The 18,269-nt window shown below is 46.1% G+C and overlaps 2 protein-coding genes across 6 annotated transcripts in view; both read left to right on the top strand.

Moving 5' to 3' along the window:
- The window catches only part of NEU2 (neuraminidase 2), a 51,451-nt gene extending 42,182 nt beyond the window's left edge, over positions 1–9,269 (top strand). The window contains exons 17-19 of one of the 3 annotated variants that reach the window (XM_087738595.1): positions 218–347; positions 6,207–6,411; positions 8,164–9,269. In XM_087738595.1, coding sequence (XP_087594721.1) covers positions 331–347; positions 6,207–6,411; positions 8,164–9,102 — 1,161 coding nt within the window. In that variant the 5' untranslated portion in view covers positions 218–330 and the 3' untranslated portion in view covers positions 9,103–9,269. The other 2 variants (XM_009460501.2, XM_087738596.1) reach the window with 2 other exon arrangements.
- A 5,082-nt stretch (positions 9,270–14,351) lies between these two features.
- Positions 14,352–18,269, top strand: part of INPP5D (inositol polyphosphate-5-phosphatase D) — a 55,689-nt gene continuing 51,771 nt past the window's right edge. For all 3 annotated transcript variants that reach the window (XM_087738591.1, XM_087738590.1, XM_009460500.2), the window contains exon 1: positions 14,352–14,552. In XM_087738591.1, the coding sequence (XP_087594717.1) occupies positions 14,419–14,552 (134 nt within the window). In that variant the 5' untranslated portion in view covers positions 14,352–14,418. The remainder of the gene's footprint in view (positions 14,553–18,269) is intronic.

Here is an 18,269-nt window from a genome sequence, read left to right as displayed (position 1 = left end):
GCAGTCGTGAAATCATTTGCTTGGGTACTCCCAGCAGCTGCAGATGCTGCCTCTAAGCCAGCCAGGGCACAGCTAGGAGAAGGGGTGATGCCATGCTCTCCTTCCTCAGCTGGGACCCTAGGGTCATACTCTCCCCTCCATTCCTCTGCCTGACTCTCCCTATTAGCTCATTGACTGCAGCTGCTGGGATGGTTTGACCCTGGTAACACCTCCACAGAGGCTGCTGGGAGCTGCATCTGCATGGAGCTGCATCTGCATGCACCAGCATGTCATTCCTCTACCACTGCCTGGGGAGTCCTGTGTTAACCCATTTCTTTGTCCAGAAACAGCATGCTGATGGATGGGAGGTGGGTGGAGCCAGCAGATGAATACATCAGATTATCACTGCACCATCACCTGCTGGTTATAAACATTTTCTGGGTTCTTTTGGCAAGCTTTCCCAGAGCTCAGGAGCACTCTGAGAGGAGGTGTTGGGAGTTTGCATGCTGGGACCAGAGGAAGTTTCCCCTCCTCAACACATGGGGACAAGAGAACTAAGAAATAAGACAGCACGCTGAACTGTATAACCATTAGCAACAACAGCTGTTCCGCAGTGCTGTCAATCCATGCAGGTAGAAATATGCTGTTTAATTACTATGATAATTTAAAAGTCTTTCCCTAGCACTTGTCCAGCTCACATGGAACCTCCCCTTATATGCAAAACAGGTTTGCTATTTAAATGTCAGCTTGTGTGTATATATGCCAGCTGGGGATCTGAGACAGCAGACATTGCTGCTAATATAAATAATTTTGCAGGTTGGAGACTAATTGGTAAGAGTGTGGTGAGCCTCCCTTTTATCTAATCCAATAGGAGTGCTTTTTGGTTTGTCGGCTTTTTTCTCCTCTTTGATGTGACTTCCAGGAGACACAGTGAAAGAGGTATTTCTTTTTCTTTTTTTCCTTTCTTTAAAAAAAACAAAAAAACACTGTTTCATAACAGTGGACATTGCTAGGAGCTAAAAAGGTAAATACAACATTTTGTAGGCTCAAGTATGAGTTCAGTTTGTGTATTCCTCCACCAAACATAGGCTAAGAAAAATACTGCTGCTTCATGTAATTCCTCTCTAGTGCTAAGAAAACCTGCACTTTAAGGCACAGCAGCTACTGCCAGGCTGAGCCAGAACACTTTAAAAGCAGAACTTGATTGATTGTTTAGGAAAGCATGTATGGGGAGGCTGAAAATCCCCTTGTAAGTGTGGTATGAAGTTTTTACCACAAGAAAAACTTTCTGTTTCTAGTGTGGTTAAAAAATTTAATCCAATTGGCTGCTGGATTAAAGTAATTCCAGGTTTGTGCCTTTTCAGTTTTGAATTCTGAATGTTTTAGTTTGTTGTTTGACAGGTCTTGCTGATAACTCTCCTTTCTGACTTTACGTTGAGGGTGATTTATTGGACTAAATGAATGTGTGCTGTCTGGCTTGTTAAGCAATCCCATAGCCTAGATTTAGTGTAGAATCTGGTCTAGGGGCATAAGAAGGCGGAGATGGAGCGCTCTGATGCTGGGCTTTGGCAGAAATAGGCACAGTCATGCTGTTTAGCTAGGAGGAAAGGTTTTGCACATAGGAATATGCTGTGTAGCAGGTGTTCTAGAAGCAAACTGGGTCTCCTGTTTCTTAGCTCTATACAACTAGAACGTGGCTACTCCTGGCCCCTCCCTGTGCGATATCCCAATAGAAATGTCTTCTTTAAGTGAAACAAGAAATGTATTTCAGCAGAGCGCTTAGTTGACTTTTATAAGTTTGGAAAACACTGTAAGTCCAGGTCTGATGTTGAGTAGAGAATGACTGGACCTGGATTCTTGTGCTTGCCTTGAAAAGCAGAATTTTAGTTGGGTTTTGCACGTGACTCTTTTGGGTTTTTTTGTTTGTGTTTTCTCCCCAGAACCTCCCTGAACGAGTTAGATCCCAAACAAGCAAACAATCTGAATTCCTTCAAGAACAAGCTGCCTCCTGCACAGAGCGCAGAGCACTCTGATGGGGACCAAGGGATAGAGTTCAGCATATTACCTCATTTCTGCTGGCTTGTTTTTAAAGACGTACTGTCATTTCAGCATGGATCTGTACATGTTAAGGACAAGTTTTTACAGAAGCCGAAGCCAGTAGAAATGTTATCCTTTTTAGTCACTTTTCTTGGAGAGGGTTAAAGCAAATAAACATGGAAGGGCTCGTGTTGCTCTATAGACAAGTCCATGTGCTCTGCCTTGAAGGACAGAAGTGAAAGGAACAAGTACCCTCTCCTGGTGTCTACCAGCACCTATCCCTTACTGCAACTTGGGCTCCTTCCAGGCATCAGATCCATCATTTGTTGACAGTTGTTATTTCTCTTGACTGTTCTGGTGTGCTGGAAACACTCTCTGCTTTGGAAATCATTACAGCTGTATAACTTGCAGACTATGAGTAATGGTTTCTTCCAATTTAACTTCCCCCTTCTTTTATGTGTTTTCACTGTGCCCGTCTTTCTCCCTGTCCGCCCAGTTTTGTCTGGAGGTGAGGTACTGGATCTCAGTGCAGCAGCTTCCCTGGTGCCTTGGGGAGGAATTGCAAGTAAACATCAGTCTCCCTGAACAGGATGCTTCTCAAGGATAAGCCTGGGAAATAAATTCAAAACTCCAGTAAATACCAAAGCATAGAAGGGAATACTGGCTTCATGGCTACATGATAAATTTCCCTTCTCCTCACTAGCATCTCTGTCATCTGGGAAGAGGTTACAAGCTACCTCTTTTTCCCCTAGGAAAAAAATACCATATGAACTCCGCTTCTGCTTTCTCACCCCTTTACCTCACAAAACCACAGCTACCTTTTCTCTCCAAGGTGACTGAATTGATACAGGTCTGAGCAATTGTTGGTTTGTGTACAGCTCTCCAGTCTCCTGCTTGTATTTCAGGCCTTCGTGTTCCCAGAAGTTTGTCTTTTTTTCCAGTTATAGCTCTTGGTCTTTCAAAAGGTATTGCCATAGTCTACGAACTTTGTCTTGCCAATGTCCTTAGATCATGCTGGCTGCAACATTGCCACCTTCTTCTTCCTTGCAGGCCAGCCAGTGCTATTTCAGTCGGGTTTAGGAACAAAGTAGTATCATGGACGGGTGCATCCCTTGGCAACTTAGTCTCAGAGGGACTGGCGTGTATGATTTGAATTCCTGCAGTGCTAGAGTATGAGCTTTTGAACACTCTTCATGTGGCTGTCCTGTTGATGATTTGATAATTTTACTTCTCTCTTATTCAGGAGGGTGTAGCTAGTGGTTTTGCCTTTGAAAATGGGTAGAGCTCAAGAGAAAAGTCAATTCCTTTCAATTGGCTGCAGAAGTAACTAAAGGAGCACTATATATATATACATACACACACACACTATATATATACACTATATATATATATATATATAAAGAACTTTAAGCTTATTTAAATATTCTGCATTTTCGATTCTGTGTGAAACTCAAACTGTTGTGACTCAATCTCTGCTTGAGGATCCACAAGGGAGAAGGTAGATGAAGCTGAATACTGACTTTAAGTGTGTTTAAAAAAGGATGGAAGAGTTTCTCTGCAGATGGATACATAGTGTGTATGTGTGTATATATATGTATACAGACATAATACCCACACTATGTGTAGGGCGTATATATACAAATATGTGTGTATGTGTATACACACACACTCACACATATCCCTGTTTAGTCTCTGAATAGATGGAAGAGTCACTTGGTTCTAGTATTTTCCTCGATTATAGTTGCGGGTGCTGTGTCCAGGAATCTCAAGCTTGTTTCTATGGCAGCTATTCCCAGCCTTTTAACATCCCACCTTCCCTCAATCCCCATGTGGCAATAAGAGGAAAAGAAGAGTGTTGTGACACCCACACGGAGCATCTCATGGAGGGGCTAAGAGCATGGGTAGAGATGTCTGCAGGTGACAGGCTCATATGGGAGGGACTCGGGTACAGGAGGCTGCAGCACGGCCTCCCGTGGCACTGATCTCTTGGCTTTGTACTGGGGGCTTTGTGGGGCAGCCCAGATCTCTCTCTCTCCCTGCACCTCCACCCCCACACCCTTTTTTTTTTTTTTTGGCCTCCTTCTTGTGCTGCCCTGAAGCAGGATTGCAATATCAGAATGGCATCATAGGCAGGAATGCTATGGAACCTGTGCTGCACTAGACAGGCTGACTAATCTCCCTTTAAATAATCTCCCTTTAAATAGTCTGGAAGCACTCTAGTGAGCTTCTGTTTCAGGAGCCATGAGAACACAGCCACGGTGGTGGTCTATATAAATAGCCAGATCCATGCTGGTAAGTAGTGAACAGCACAGTTATTTGTTCTAGGAAGGTCTTCCTATTTTCTTCATGTTGTTGCATGGATAGCTGTGATCAAATTCTGGTAACGTTTCTGTATAGTAGTGGTGCTGCTGCCTTTTCTCAGACTGTCGTATCATTGGTGACGGTGAGGAGCGAGCAGCTACCCTTTGGAGACAGACTTCTATCTCCAGTGCCTTTGCATCTGAGTGGCAATGGGGCTGTGGCTTGCTGGGGTCTGTACAGCTGGCTTTAGCTAAAACAGTGCAGTTCAGATCCTTTTTATCAGTGCTGTGAGTTCAAAAATATCACTGATATTTATAGCATCTGGAGGATGAAAGCAAGGACTATTTGAATACTCACTGCCTAGCTATGGATCTGGATAGAGCATTATGCTCCTGGTGGAGCATTATGGTCCTGTCTGAGGAGGATGAACTTAGCTTACCTGTGCTGTCCTAACTCGGTAATCAGCACTGTAAAACAAACAAACAAACAAACAAAAAACAACCAAAAAAACCCAAACAAAAAACACAAACAAAACAAAACAAAAAAAACACCAAAAAAAAGTTAACCAAGTCTATGCTAGTTATGCTGGCTAATATAATCTTTTCTCTTGTAATATGGAAGAGTGGAAACTATTCTCCAGGTAGGTACACGCACTCTTCAGTTTGCCTCCTGAACTATCAAGACAGCCTTCAAAAACATAAGGATCTGATACATGGCCAATAGCCACTCTAGCGCTTTCCAAGGTTTAGGTAAATAGGAGAATCCTCAACGAAGAGCGCAGCAAGTCCGAGGTAGGAGGCATTTGAATTTCTTACTCATAGCGTACTGTCATCTTCTCCCTGCCATCCAACCCACTCAATGCGTCAGAGATCTAAGGCTTGATTCCCGCCCCGCCCCCCCCCCCCTGCTGAGCAGAGGATATTCAGGCCTTCAGATTCTGGTGCACCATGTCAGAGATCCTTTCTCTTTTCTTTTTTTCTTTTTTTGTTTGTTTTGTTTGTTTGTTTTTTTCCACCCCTCTGCTCAGGCATAATTCCCCTGAACCAGTGGGTTTTTACCAGGGTAAATGGGTTCACAGGAGAGGCTTGGTGCAAGAGGACAGAGGACTAAGTGGGTCTGAGGAGAGGAAGAGAGACTATGTGGGGGCATAGCACAGACCAGTTACATAGAGGCAGCTTCCCCAAATGCCCCCTCATGTTTGCCTTCCTAATGTTGCTTTTAAGTCACTGTACAGATGACAAGATTTTTGCCTGGCCAGAAGTCCCACCTGATGTGGTGGGACACTATTCAGACTGTTCTTTAATCTTACGGGGGGAGGGATGTTCTCTTTCTTTCTCTCTTCGTGCTCAGTGCTTACCTCAAACAGGGGCAGAGCTGGGGTCAGGGATTGCCTCAGTGTGTCATTTATATGGGATTTTAAGCTCGTATTTGGCAAAGCAGAAGTTCTGTGCTGGGTTTTGGAAACACCATCGACAAAGACAGTAATGGTCTTCTGAGGGAAAATACTATAATGTTTGATTATCAACAGTCTTCCGAATTACAAAGCAAACCCACAAAAATCCCAGCCTGTGAATTTAATTAAAAAGAAAAAACAAACCACAGACAGCTTTTTCATTAACTGTATTTAGTGTACTTACCTTACATCACTCCAGTAAGATCAACCAGGCTGTTCCTGGAGTAAGTCTGAATGCCAGCTAGTATGCAACACGTGGGTTCTCTTTGGAAAAAGCACAAGAAAAAGACAAAGCTGAAAGTAGCAGAAATTATGTTTCAGTGCAGGATGGGTTCCACCGAGCGGGGAGGGCAAAAAGCAGTGGAATCTGCCCCGTCACATTTTGCAGGGCTAAGGGTGGGTCAAAATGCAATGCGTTTTGTCTTCTTCCCCCTAGCATGATGGCTTCGTTTCCTGTCTTGAAGCAAGAGACGTTGTTCCAGAACGGTACCTGGAGCTATCGAATTCCAGCTCTGCTCTACCTGCCACGTTTCAGCATCATCCTGGCATTTGCTGAGGAACGAGAGGATGTGGTGGATGAACACGCCAAGCTAATAGCGATGCGCAGAGGCATGTATGACCCAACCACGCACAGTGTTCAGGTACTAGTGTGGGGAAAAAAGGGGGGAGACTGCCCATCTGTGCTGCTCCCCTGTCCCCAGATGAGTTGAATGTGTTTGCCCTCACACTGTAGGGAGAGGGCAGCTTCCCCTTCTCCCCAGTTATAGGAGACAAATCTGTTTATAGGTAATGCATGTGTCATTATAACTGCTGGGATTCAACACCATGATTGGGCAGCTGTTAGGGGGACTAAAGCAGGCAGGTGCAGCAGACTTTCTGGGGATGGCTTTGAAGCCATCATCGCAGAGCTGGGGAAGCAGATAGAGAGATGGGACAAAAGTCCTGTTGCAGCAGCAAAGATGTGGAGGAGAGGCAGAAATGAGGAGTGCCTCAGGGACAGGGAGGAGTGAATTAGCAATCAGTGACTATTTTTTTAATTCATCTTCTTAGGACTAATTTCTGGTTTAAAAAAACAATTGAGAACAGCTAGTCTCCCTACGCAAAAGAGTGTCATCTGGTTTGTCTGTGCCAGTGAATTGGCTACCTTATTAATCTACCAGTTGTTATTATTAACAGTTATCTTGCTGGGTGACTGGGGGTGGTGGATACTCTATTTATAATCATTTTTTGCATTTGCAAATGCATTAATGTCTTGGGGAAAAAAAAAAGTCATTATATTTTTCTATTCCAATCCTTCATTGGTGACTGGTTGTCTTAGCTTATAGACTCTTGAGAGATGGAGTCTGCCTAGTAGGAGCAGCCTCTGAGCGCACCTGCAGTGTCATACCATTCAGGTAACATCTTGTGTAGCCCCCTGTAATTCAGTTCAGTAGGACTCAGTTGGTCATAAACTTAGTAATTTCTGCTTACATGCTAGAGTTTCTTAAAATGGTAATATTAAATATTCAAAAAAAGTTAATACTGGTTGAATAGACAAAGATAAGACATGACCAAAAAGGGTAATCAGCAAGTCAGGGTAGAAAAGGTAATTAGTATAATCTTACTGGAAAATACTGCTTCTTTTACCAAGCCAATAACACTATATAGGAAGAATTTTCTAATTGCAATGTTAGTGTTTTAGAAATGTGATTGTGTTATGTGCTATTCATTTAAAGAAAGGCAGGGCTTGGAGGGTAGTTATACCTGCTCTGCGACCTGTTTCCTGCATCGAACAACTCGGGGTCCAAATTTCCACACCAGAGTGTGTAAAGCCATGCAATCAGCTCTAGCAAGTTGCCCCAGTGTAGGCTGGGATGCCCATTCACACACGGATCAAAATGGAGGAATAGGAGTCTGAACGGAAAGGAGTTTGTCAGCATCCAGAATACTTGAAAAGGGCTCAGTTTTCTATCTGACTTCCTAAGAAACACTGACGCAGCACAGTGTCTGTACCAGCACACTTTGACCACTGGGCATGTCTGTGTATCTCATATATATATATATTTGTGAGAATTTCTGAAAATTCAGCTACAGTAGTTTTTTAAACGGTGTCATCGGACACTAGCTGCATTGAGATACAGAGCTATCAGCTCCTCAGTGAGTAGTAATTAAAAAGGACACAACCCACCTGTTCGGTGAAGTGCACGTGCATAGTGTCATCCAAATAATTTTCGCTTATTTTTGGTGATGCGGGTATATTGTCTTCCCATTTCTTGCTCTATCCACTAACTTGCTTCTCTTCTGTTCTTCTCATGCTTTTCTGTAACTTCTATCCAGGCATCCTTACACCGTAATATGGATCTATTTGTAATAGTGTGTTTCATTCTTGTCTCCCTTCATACGGGCCCCGGCAGTGGAATAGCATGGAGACCATTGTCAGTGCACAGCTGAAAGACCACCGATCCATGAACCCCTGTCCTGTTTACGATGAAGTCTCAGGGAAACTGATCCTGTTCTTCATAGCTGTCCCAGGAAAGATCTCTGAGCAGCATCAGCTCAGGACAAAGATCAACCTGGTACGTCTCTGCTACGTCACTAGCATGGACCAAGGACGCACCTGGAGCACTGCCCAGGATGTCACCAATAGTACCATTAGCACTGAGTACAAGAACTGGGCCACTTTTGCAGTGGGGCCGGGTCACGGATTACAATTGCTCAATGAGGCCCGGAGCCTTGTGATTCCTGCCTATGCCTATCGTATCTTGGACCCTAAGCAACACCCCACCCCTCATGCCTTCTGCTTCATCAGCTCGGACCATGGGACAACGTGGGAGATGGGGAACTTCATGCGGGAGGAGAGCGCGGTGGAGTGCCAGGTAGCAGAGGTGCACACCTGTGGCAGGAAGGTCCTCTACTGCAATGCAAGGAGCAGCAGGGGAGCCAGAATCCAGGCTGTCAGCTACAACCACGGGGTGGACTTTGAGGGAGGCCAGCGGGTTGAAATGCTAGTTGAACCTCCCTCTGGATGTCATGGAAGTGTTACTGCCTTCCCACCTCCCCCTGATGCCAGATGCCAAGATAGTTGGTTGCTCTACGCTCATCCTACAGACCCAAAGGGTCGAAGAGATTTAGGAATTTACCTCAACAAAAGCCCTTTAAATCCAGCACACTGGACAAAACCAAGCATCCTCTTCAAGGGCCTGTGTGCTTATTCTGATCTGCAGTACATGGGGGTTGGGCCAGATGGCTCACCCTTGTTCTCCTGCCTCTTTGAATATGGGACCCACCAACAATGTGAAGAGATAATCTTTGTAATGTTCACTTTGAAGCAAGCCTTTCCATTGGAGTGCTGAGTCTCAAGCCTTTCCATCAGCATCCCTCTGAAAACCACCTTTGCTGATACTTCTTTTCACTGCCACTTCTCATCTTTCAGCAAAAGTTGTTTTTTTTTTTTTTTTTTTTTTTACTCCACCTGCACCCTTAGTTTGGCGTTGGCTTGTGGCATCTGTAGATCGTGAAGTCTATTAAACATACTAAAACTGAACGTGTGTTTGGTTTTGTTTTCTGTTGCCTGTTTTCCCTTCTCACCTTTTCCTTTGGCTGCCATCTTAAACATCACATGCTCAAAACAAGCATGACCTTTGTATAGGGCCTTGAGGCCTCTGATAGACTTGATTAGGGACACACATGCTGACAGACTAGGGACTGTGTGGGAACAGAGGGCAGCGGTTTTATGCTGAGCTGTATTTAGTAAGTTGTGGAGAAAGTGCTATAGAGGACACGGGGCTTACTGCCCTATATCTGCAGTTCCCTTCTTCAGAAAACTGCTTTGGCTCTGGTTAGGTGTGCTGCTTCTTGCAGTCGGTGTAGGACTTCTGCTGGCAACCCTAGCTTTCAGGGCTTGCTGTCTTCTCATTTCAGCAAGGCCATGGGATGCCTTGCTCTTGGGATATTCCTTGCCCACTTCTGCAGTGAATTTGGGGTTGCCTTGCTGAGTTCCCAGGTCCCCCTGGGACTTCTGTCTAACTTGGCCTTCTCCTTACTTCCCATGCTGTATGTTCTTGCTTATTTGCCCTTTTGCTTACACTGCACTGAGAAGCTGCAGTTTCTCATGTGTAAGAAAACCACAGCCTCATGTGCCCCAGCTGTTCCCTCCCCTTGGGCAGTGACAGCAGGACCCATGCAGGACACCAGGACCCCCCATGTTTGGGGACAGGGCAAGTGGCAGACATGGCATTCTGCCTGCATCGAAACTGCAGGATCAGGACAGGTCTGCAGAGGGAGCTCCCAATTTATAGTCAGGAGGGGAAATACTTGCTGGTCTTTCTAACACGAGCGCTAAGCTATGATCCACGCAGCAGCTGCTCTTGTCGCGGACAACCCAATGTCTTGCAAGCATGGCTGTTGTTATTACAGAGTATTATTGGCATGTGAGGCAGCATGTCAAACAAATAACATTGCCCCACTTCCAGCACATTGCAAAGGCACAGGTGGTAGAAGAAGGGGACCTGACCAAGCCCAGAGCAGCATGAGAGTGCTCGAGCTGGAAGGCTTTCCAACGTAGACAGATTTTCAGCAGGTTTCTGAAGGAAACAGACCCAGTTTTGGTGAGAGAGAGACTCTTCTGAGGCTGCGGTGTGATTTGAAAGGAGGCATTATGCAATGAGTAGACAAGGGGAGTGACCAGAAATGAATGGGTACCAAGGGAGACACATCAGAGCAGATGGAGCTAGGAAAGCTTTACCCATGCCTCTGGACAAAATTCTGCTTTATGAACCAGTCTGTGCTTGTTTGCTGTGTGCTGTATTCTGTGTGTGTGCACGTGTGGAATGGTTCCAAGGAAAATATGTTTGTTTGCTCTACTGGTGAAGAAAAATACCTGTTTTCCAGAGTGCTCTCAGAACGCGTCCCCATTGGGGAACCCTAGCAGGTCCCATAGGATCCTTTGTGCTGTCACTGCTCAGGTCTGTGAGTCTCTGCTTGCTCAATGTCCCCACCCTTGCCTTTTATTGCTGATGGCATTCAGGGGTAGTGGGAGAAGGAGCCCTGATTTTTCTCACTATCTAGGTTTGTTTTAGGGTAGCTGGAGACTGCAGGTACCAAGGGAATGAAGAGATCTCACGGCCTTCACAAATACATCTGTAATTTGCTGAGCCCTTCCCAAGCAGCAGGTCAGTAACATGCTGGGCTGGAGTAACACAGAGTGGCTTAGCTAACCAGTACTTCGTGGGTATTACTCATGTGCTCTTTAGATGTACGCCAGAGTCTAAATACACCTTTGTGGCCAATAGCCTGTTACTGATGCCTAATGAGGGAATGTTATATTTAGGCTTCAGCAAAGCCTGTCCTATAGACTTAACTTCCCTCGTCAGGCATACTATGAAATACTTGCATTTCATGACATGAAAACACATATTCGAGAACTTTTCATCTTACCAAGCCCGGCAGTACACTTGCTGGTGCACTGCATAGACTGGAAATATGTGGGGGGTTTGGGTGACAAAGGTGCATCTTGAATGATGCTACAGACAGTATTTATCTACTGGTCCTGCACAGGCTGGTGAGTTCACATCCAGCTGGTACAATACTACCTGGACATCTGTAGCAAACCCAGTTTAGGTAAAGTGTTTATTGCAATGTCTGAGAGACAGCTTGGAATAATACTCTAATGTGGGGAAAAATAATGTTTGCTTTGTCCATAGACTGCCAGGGCTGCAACTTTTTATTATCCAACATCGAAATGTGTCCCAATTCTTTGTCTGTGGCCTCATTCTCTCAAGTAAGTTTAAATGAAATACTGCTGCTGCTGCAGTTATCTAAAAGCTTCTGTTGAGTCTGGGCTGGATTTGTCTGACACACGTACCTATTATTCTTTTTTTTACAGGGGTAGCTTTTACACAGTGCTTTGTCCTGACTGAGGGATGACAGTGTAGACTATTTGAAGCACATCCTATTCCTTGTGGAAAACTTAGGGCTCTGCTGGCTACATTTGCAGTATCACGGTATCAGCTGGCATGTAACTGGTGCAGGCTGATCAGTGCGCTCCCCCTCTATGGCAAACACTCTAGCTCCCCTCTAGGTAACTTCTCTAATCGATTCTTCCTTAGATCTACTCACCAGCCTTCTCCAACACAGGCACAAATGGAAAGAACATGAATGGTGTTAAGTATCTGCTGCAGAACAGCCTCTTGTCTCTATGTGGGACAGAAGAAGTTACCGTTACGTTGTCCCTCGGGAATCATGTAGTTCAGGATATGCACATGCGTGTGTGCTGACCACGCAGGGATTGGTCTTTCTCCAGCGCTGCAGAGTTCACATGCCAGGGCCATGAGAAGTAAAACAGACGCCATTTCCTCTTCAGGCAGTGTTGCGAATGAGCCATTAGGGATCACAGAGCTGTTAATGTTAGGGGATTGGGATTCACCTTTTGAGCAGCTGGAGCTGAAATGTGCATTCTTTTGGGACCAAGAAGTATGCGCAGAAACCAGCCTGCACATTTATTGCCACAATCGTCACGTGTGTTTGGATCCCATCCTCTTGTTTATGTCTCCAAGTCAAGGAGTTGTGTGTGGCTGGACAGGGAATTCACGCATCTGAAAGAATAGCAGCAGCTTGCTAAAAAGCGAAGTTGGTGGCAGGATGGATAGGAGTTAAGTATCCGGCTAACCAGTCTCAGTTGTCTGACCAGGGCTTGTACTTCTCTGTTACCTTCTGTTAACTTGCAGTAGGTCAGGAGAAGCTCTCCAAACACAGTTTCATTGCAGCAAAACTCATGTTGTGCAGCAGCTCTGTCCAATCTGCATCGACATATGGGTCCATTGCACGGAGAGTACTGTGAGGTCAAGCAGTGGTTTAATATTCAGAGCTGTTCTGCTTCCTGCTGCAGCTATGCTCCAGAGAAGCTACTGTAAGTATCAGACATCCCAAGGAGCTGGTACAGGTGATGCTAGCAGCACACCGTGGCCAGGCAGGACTGTCAAAGGAGGTGCACAGTCCCTTTGCCACATGCAGACACTCTTCTCAGTGGGGAGAATAGGGTTTGTAACCACTCTGTAGCTTACAAGAGCTTACAGCTACTGTCCATGCAGAGCCACTTCATGGCATTCAGCATCTGACTCCATTTAGGCACCTGAATCCATGGGAGTTTGGCTCCTAAAGCCCTGTGTGGATCTGGGCGAAGCTGAAAGGCAGGTCCAGCCAAGCTAATTTTGGTCTGCAGACAGTGCTTGCTCAGCATGGACAGGAAGCCCTGCACATTGCAGTTCTGCCCACTTAGCAGGGTCCTGTGCTGGCCACACCTTCTTGAATTGCTGGTGCCCACAGTTTCATCTCAATGGTAGCGATTAAGCTCCTCACTGCAGAGCAGATGTCTGGATAACTGAAAGCACCAGGAAGGCAGGCATGGCCGAATGCTGGGCTGTACTGGTTTGCTCTCCCTCTCCGTACCCACAAATTCCAGTCTCTCCCAATTCAGTCCTAGGCTGCACTCTCCTGCCTTGCTGTCCAGGCTGTGTGCAGGGGCAGCACTCTGGTAGCCCGTACATGATCAAGGTACTGTGGTCCCAGCACTTCTCCTGGCTCTGGGAGGTGAGGGTTGCATAGGGCTAGCAGTGTCTGTGCCTTTCCTTAGGAACTCTCCCTCTGTACTCTGAGTCCCAGGCAAAGTCGCAGCTCAGCTGCTGCTTTTAGGTATAGCTCAAATGTGGATGTGCAGAAGTGCTGCCTTCAAAGGCAGAGTGGTCAGAGGTACAGGATAGGCAACCAAAGTTGTCGTGCAGGCAGTGCCCCTGTAGCAATGTCCTTGCTTGCTGCAAACATGCCCCTCATTGCTTTGCCTTGGAAATGCAGCGCTGAGCATGCCACACAGCACAGACAAGGGGCAGATGTACAGACAAAGAAAAGGGAAGTGAAAGCTCCAGTTCTCCCCTCTCTGACGCAGGTTGCCAGACATGGCTTTGCTCCATCCCACCTTTGGGGATTTAGAGTAAGAAAGATCTTTGAATCCATCTCACAGTAGCAGACAGGGAGCTCTGGTCACGAATTCCCAGAGCAAATCAGCCTCTAAGTCTGCTTCTGTGCATGGAAACATGCAGGGGTAATTTTTTTTTTCAGTTCTTTGAAGTCCCCTCCTCACACCTAGCTAGATGTGAGGACTAGACAAGGCAGGAATGGGGCATTCAGTATCCTAATGCACAGTGTGTTTCTGATCAATCTGAGATTTATTTATTCCCCATGGAGACCTGTAGTGGGTAGGATAGACAGAGAGGAAAAGGATGGAAATGCAAAAAGGTCTGGCGAGAGATCGTAAATGGGGCGGCAGGCCACCCAAGCCTGGGGGACTGAATTGGTGGGGGAGCAGAAGAGATCCCCAGCTGGGACTTTTTGATACAGCATTAGGACACGAAGGGGGAGGGAGAGGCAGGGAGCATGGGCTTGCTAGTCACTTCAGCTGCAGCATGAAGAGGGAGAGCGGGGGCTGCAGGAACATGTCACGCTCACTCTCTGAGCTGTTTGAGTTGAGGAAGTTGTCCGCGGCTGAGTTTCCTTTCCCTCTCTGTACTATTGAAACAGGAAGCTGGTGAGCTGAAGCTGCCTGATCGTTACACACAGACACACAGGCAGCTCTGGCAGCTCCTGTATTGGCATTCAGGTTTCCTCCAGCTCCAGTGATGGATCAGTGCTGGTACCACGGCAACATCACTCGCTCCAGAGCCGAAGACCTGCTCTCCAAAGTAGGCAAGGATGGCAGCTTCCTTGTGCGGGCCAGTGAGTCAATTGCTTCGGCATATGCACTCTGCGTGCTGTAAGTACAGCTTTCAACCTCGCGCTTCACGCGGACACTTTTGTCCCCGCTTGTGCAGGGTGTTACCCCCTGCACCCTCTCCAGCACAGAGGCAAACAGCCACTGTACCCACTGGGAAGGTGGAGCCCACATCAGAGCATGGCTGGTTTCACCTGACTGGGCCACAGGGTAGGGAGAGGGCTGGGAGTAAGGCCAGGCTGAACAAACCCCTATTTAACTGCTGTACTGCTCACACTACTCTTGCCCCTGATTCAAAAGGAGAGAACAATCAAAGATACTGTGGCTGTGCTCTGAGAGAAAATAACCTCTTGACCTCTTTCAGCCTGTTAACAACTTGGGTCAGGTATTTACATTTAACAACTGAGCTTGGTACCCTCCCAGGTACTTTTCTTGCTCTGGTTCAGCATGTGTTTCACCCACCTGCTTGTTCAATGCTGTGTCCCATTCAGCAAAAGGCTTGAAATAATTCCTGGAGCTGTGCGTGATACACCCGGCACAGCGGTGATTCTACTTGCATCATTAATATGGTTCACGGGGTAAATATTTCATGTGGGAAATAGGGAGAGAAGTGCTGGCAGCCCTGACCCACCCTGTTCTGGGCTGGGGGTGGGGACCAGAGAGCAAAGCCCCCTGCCCTGGGTTTCTCAGTGTAGTTTATTTCTGAAAGTATATTTCTTGCAGTGGTAAAGGTGGTGCTGCTGTTTATAACTCTGGTCTAACTGCTTGTCTCTGAGGTCAGATTTCTGGTGACAGCACAGTCTGCTGCAGAGGATTCATCTGCAGAAAAGCGTGGGGCTGGGTAACTGCCCTGTAAACATAGGTGTTGGACTGTCAGAGATGGGCAGCTGGGTAATGGGGTTGTTCACAAAGCGCAGAGGGCCTCTGTGCCTGCCTGTCAAGGTGCTTGTAATAACATGGGGAAGAGTTTTGTCTTTCTGGAGGGAGCAGAGAAAGAAGGGCAGCTGCAGATGAATAGCCAGAACAAGCAGGAGGAGACAGGGGCAATCCTGTAGTGTGGGCTGCGGGCCCAAGGTGCAAGTTAGGGAACATTTTACTAGAATAGACCGTTGCCTCCATTGAGAGTTTTTAGTATGACCCCTTTGATTTGCCTTGTAACCAGTGTACGTACACAAAATATTTTTACAGAGTGATGGTAAGGATTACAGAAAGGGAAGGTGCTGCAAAAATGTCTACTAACATGCATTTGCATAAGTTTTTCCATTGTAAATGTTTACGCAGCCAGCTTTGAAAGCCTTTTGTGACTTGAGAGACATGGGATCAGGAAACAGAAACAATATCATGACCAGGATTTTCTGAACCGGGAGCCAAAGGTTATGTTCTTAAATCCATTCTGAGGTGGCTAGCATGAATGGCTTGATTAAAGAAATGGGGAGCACCCAGCCTTGTCAGCCAAGAGCAGCCGGATCTGTGGTGCGAAGGGCTGGTATTAATTAGAGTCTGAGAAATGTCACACAAACTTCTGTCAAAGTACCTAACAACCTTTCAGCTTATGCTGGTTTGTAGTTCGTTTGTGAAGAGAAAGGGTTAAAGGTGGTGAATAAGTCTTTCCCTCTGAATGTCATCTTGACAAAATGGGCAGCTTTGCTGAAGCTGAAAACTTCCTCAGAGATGTATCAGTTTCAGCTGTGTTATTGACTGGAAGGTGTTTGAGTTCTTCAGTTACTTCTGTTTAAAAATCAGAGAGGCTGGAGACAAAGAATGAGAGAGAGGGGGGAATTGAAAGCCTGGCTGCAAAAGGGTTTTCACAAAAAGAGAATTATGTTGAAAGTGAGAAAGTGTCAACTGTGTATAGATAAGGAAAACAAAACACCATGAAATTTTCTCTGAAAACAAGTGTCATATTCTACAAAGCTCTAATATTTGTTGGGCAGATCAGTCAAAATCCAGCAAAAGCACTTATTATTATATCATAGAATGAAATTGCGATTTTCTTGAAGATCTGCTATAGGAAAATAGCGTTTGTATAAATATAGACAAGTAATGGAGGTGTATTTGCAGGGCCTTTTAAGAGTGCCTCCCCCCTTTTTCTGAAACTTGGAGCAGCAGCATTTAACTTCGCAAAGCGCTGAAAGAGTCAGCAAATGCAGAGGCAACGCTCCTCCCCCTGCACTGCTGTCCTCTGCTCTGCTGGTCACACTGCCCCATAAAAGGCAAGAAGCAAAGCCACTTTCCTCCTCCTTTCTCCGTGCCTGGATCATTTGATCTGCCAGTTTATTGAGAAGAAATGGGCTCTTTAACTTACCTGGAATGGAATGCCTGGATCCTGAAATCAAAAAGAGCCTGCTTAGCCTTCACAGCCTGCTGCACCTGAGCTGGTAGCATTCCTCCAGGGGATCTTCTGTTGGTGGTTCGTGTGTGAATGGCTGCAGGATTAACGAGACTTCTAGAGATGACCCTCAAAGGCTAGCTGCAGCTTTGGGTTCCCTCTCAGAGGACACTGCCTGTGAGATGCCACTTCCAGCCCCCTGGGGGGACAGCCTCTCTCATGGTGCGCTTAGCACCATGCCTACCATGGCGGTCCTGTTTAGGATTTCCAGGCACTCCCTATATGCACATCATCACCTGTGCCTAAAAACATGTACAGCAGGAGAGGAAAGAGAAAATACAAGCCTTGTCCCCTTTCCTCCTCTGGTTGGTTGGGAGGACAGAGAGATGACAAATACTTGGAGACATGTTTAAGCCGAGGCTGATGTTATATTTACCCCCCACATAGACAGCCTGAACAGTGGTTGAGCAATTCTGAACTCAACCCAGTTTTTAGGGAGGACCTGGAATGTGACAGTAATTGGGACCACATAACTTGACAGTCAGGATGCTGAGGAGAGAAAGCCTAAGGGTAGAAATGGAGTAAGAGTCCCAGTCTTCTCCATCCACATGCACTAAATAGGGGACTGCTAAAGAGGATTCCTGCTTTTGATCCTAGCAAGTGCTTCTCCCTGCTCCTGTCTCACCTGACCTTTCTTTCCTTGCTCTTCCACTGATCTTACCTGTCCTCAGCTTAAACCTCTTTACAAGTATTATGACAGCAGCTTTGCGAGGCCTGTGTGATGGGGCACTTTCTGTGAAGGTAACAAGGAGGGTCCTCCTGTGATGCAAGAGCCATTGAGCTGGTTTGTTTATCAGTTTCATAATCTCCACACACACAAATTTTCTCTCATCAGCTGCATGAGCAGTTCTGCTTAGCCCTGTTTGCATATCAGCAGGAGGAAATGGTGTAAGAGAACTGCATTGACAGATAAAAACAAAACCCCTACCCTTACTTGGATCATATCCTCATCTGGCGTTGATTGCCCTGGGCTTGGTGAAATTTGCAGTGTTGTGGCAATCCAAAGCAGTTGGGGATCATGTCTGTGACTTCCAGCTCTGTACCAGATCCTCAGATGTGTGAATTCACAGGTGCCTGTGAAATGGTCTTACATTGCTTAGTGAAGTGGTACTGGGCTCTGGGAGCAGTTCTAATTCTTCTGTGTCCTTTGCATTAATGCCATCAAAAGATACAGGTTCACATGGATACATGACAAAATCCTCCAAACACCCTGGGAAAACTCAGCTATGATTTATGAGTAATTTCTTTTAATTTCCAATTGCTCTTTTTCACTCCTTGTATAAGGCTGCCTAAAATCCTGGCAATCTCTTTTTCTTTCTCCTGCATGGAGTGATTCTGAAAGGCATATGATGAATAGACTCGCAATATAA

Source organism: Nipponia nippon, unplaced genomic scaffold (assembly GCF_047370975.1).
Source record: "Nipponia nippon isolate SJK-2023a ecotype South Korea unplaced genomic scaffold, ASM4737097v1 scaffold_7, whole genome shotgun sequence".
NCBI lineage: Eukaryota > Metazoa > Chordata > Aves > Pelecaniformes > Threskiornithidae > Nipponia > Nipponia nippon.
This window is presented reverse-complemented; position numbering and strand designations above follow the sequence as displayed.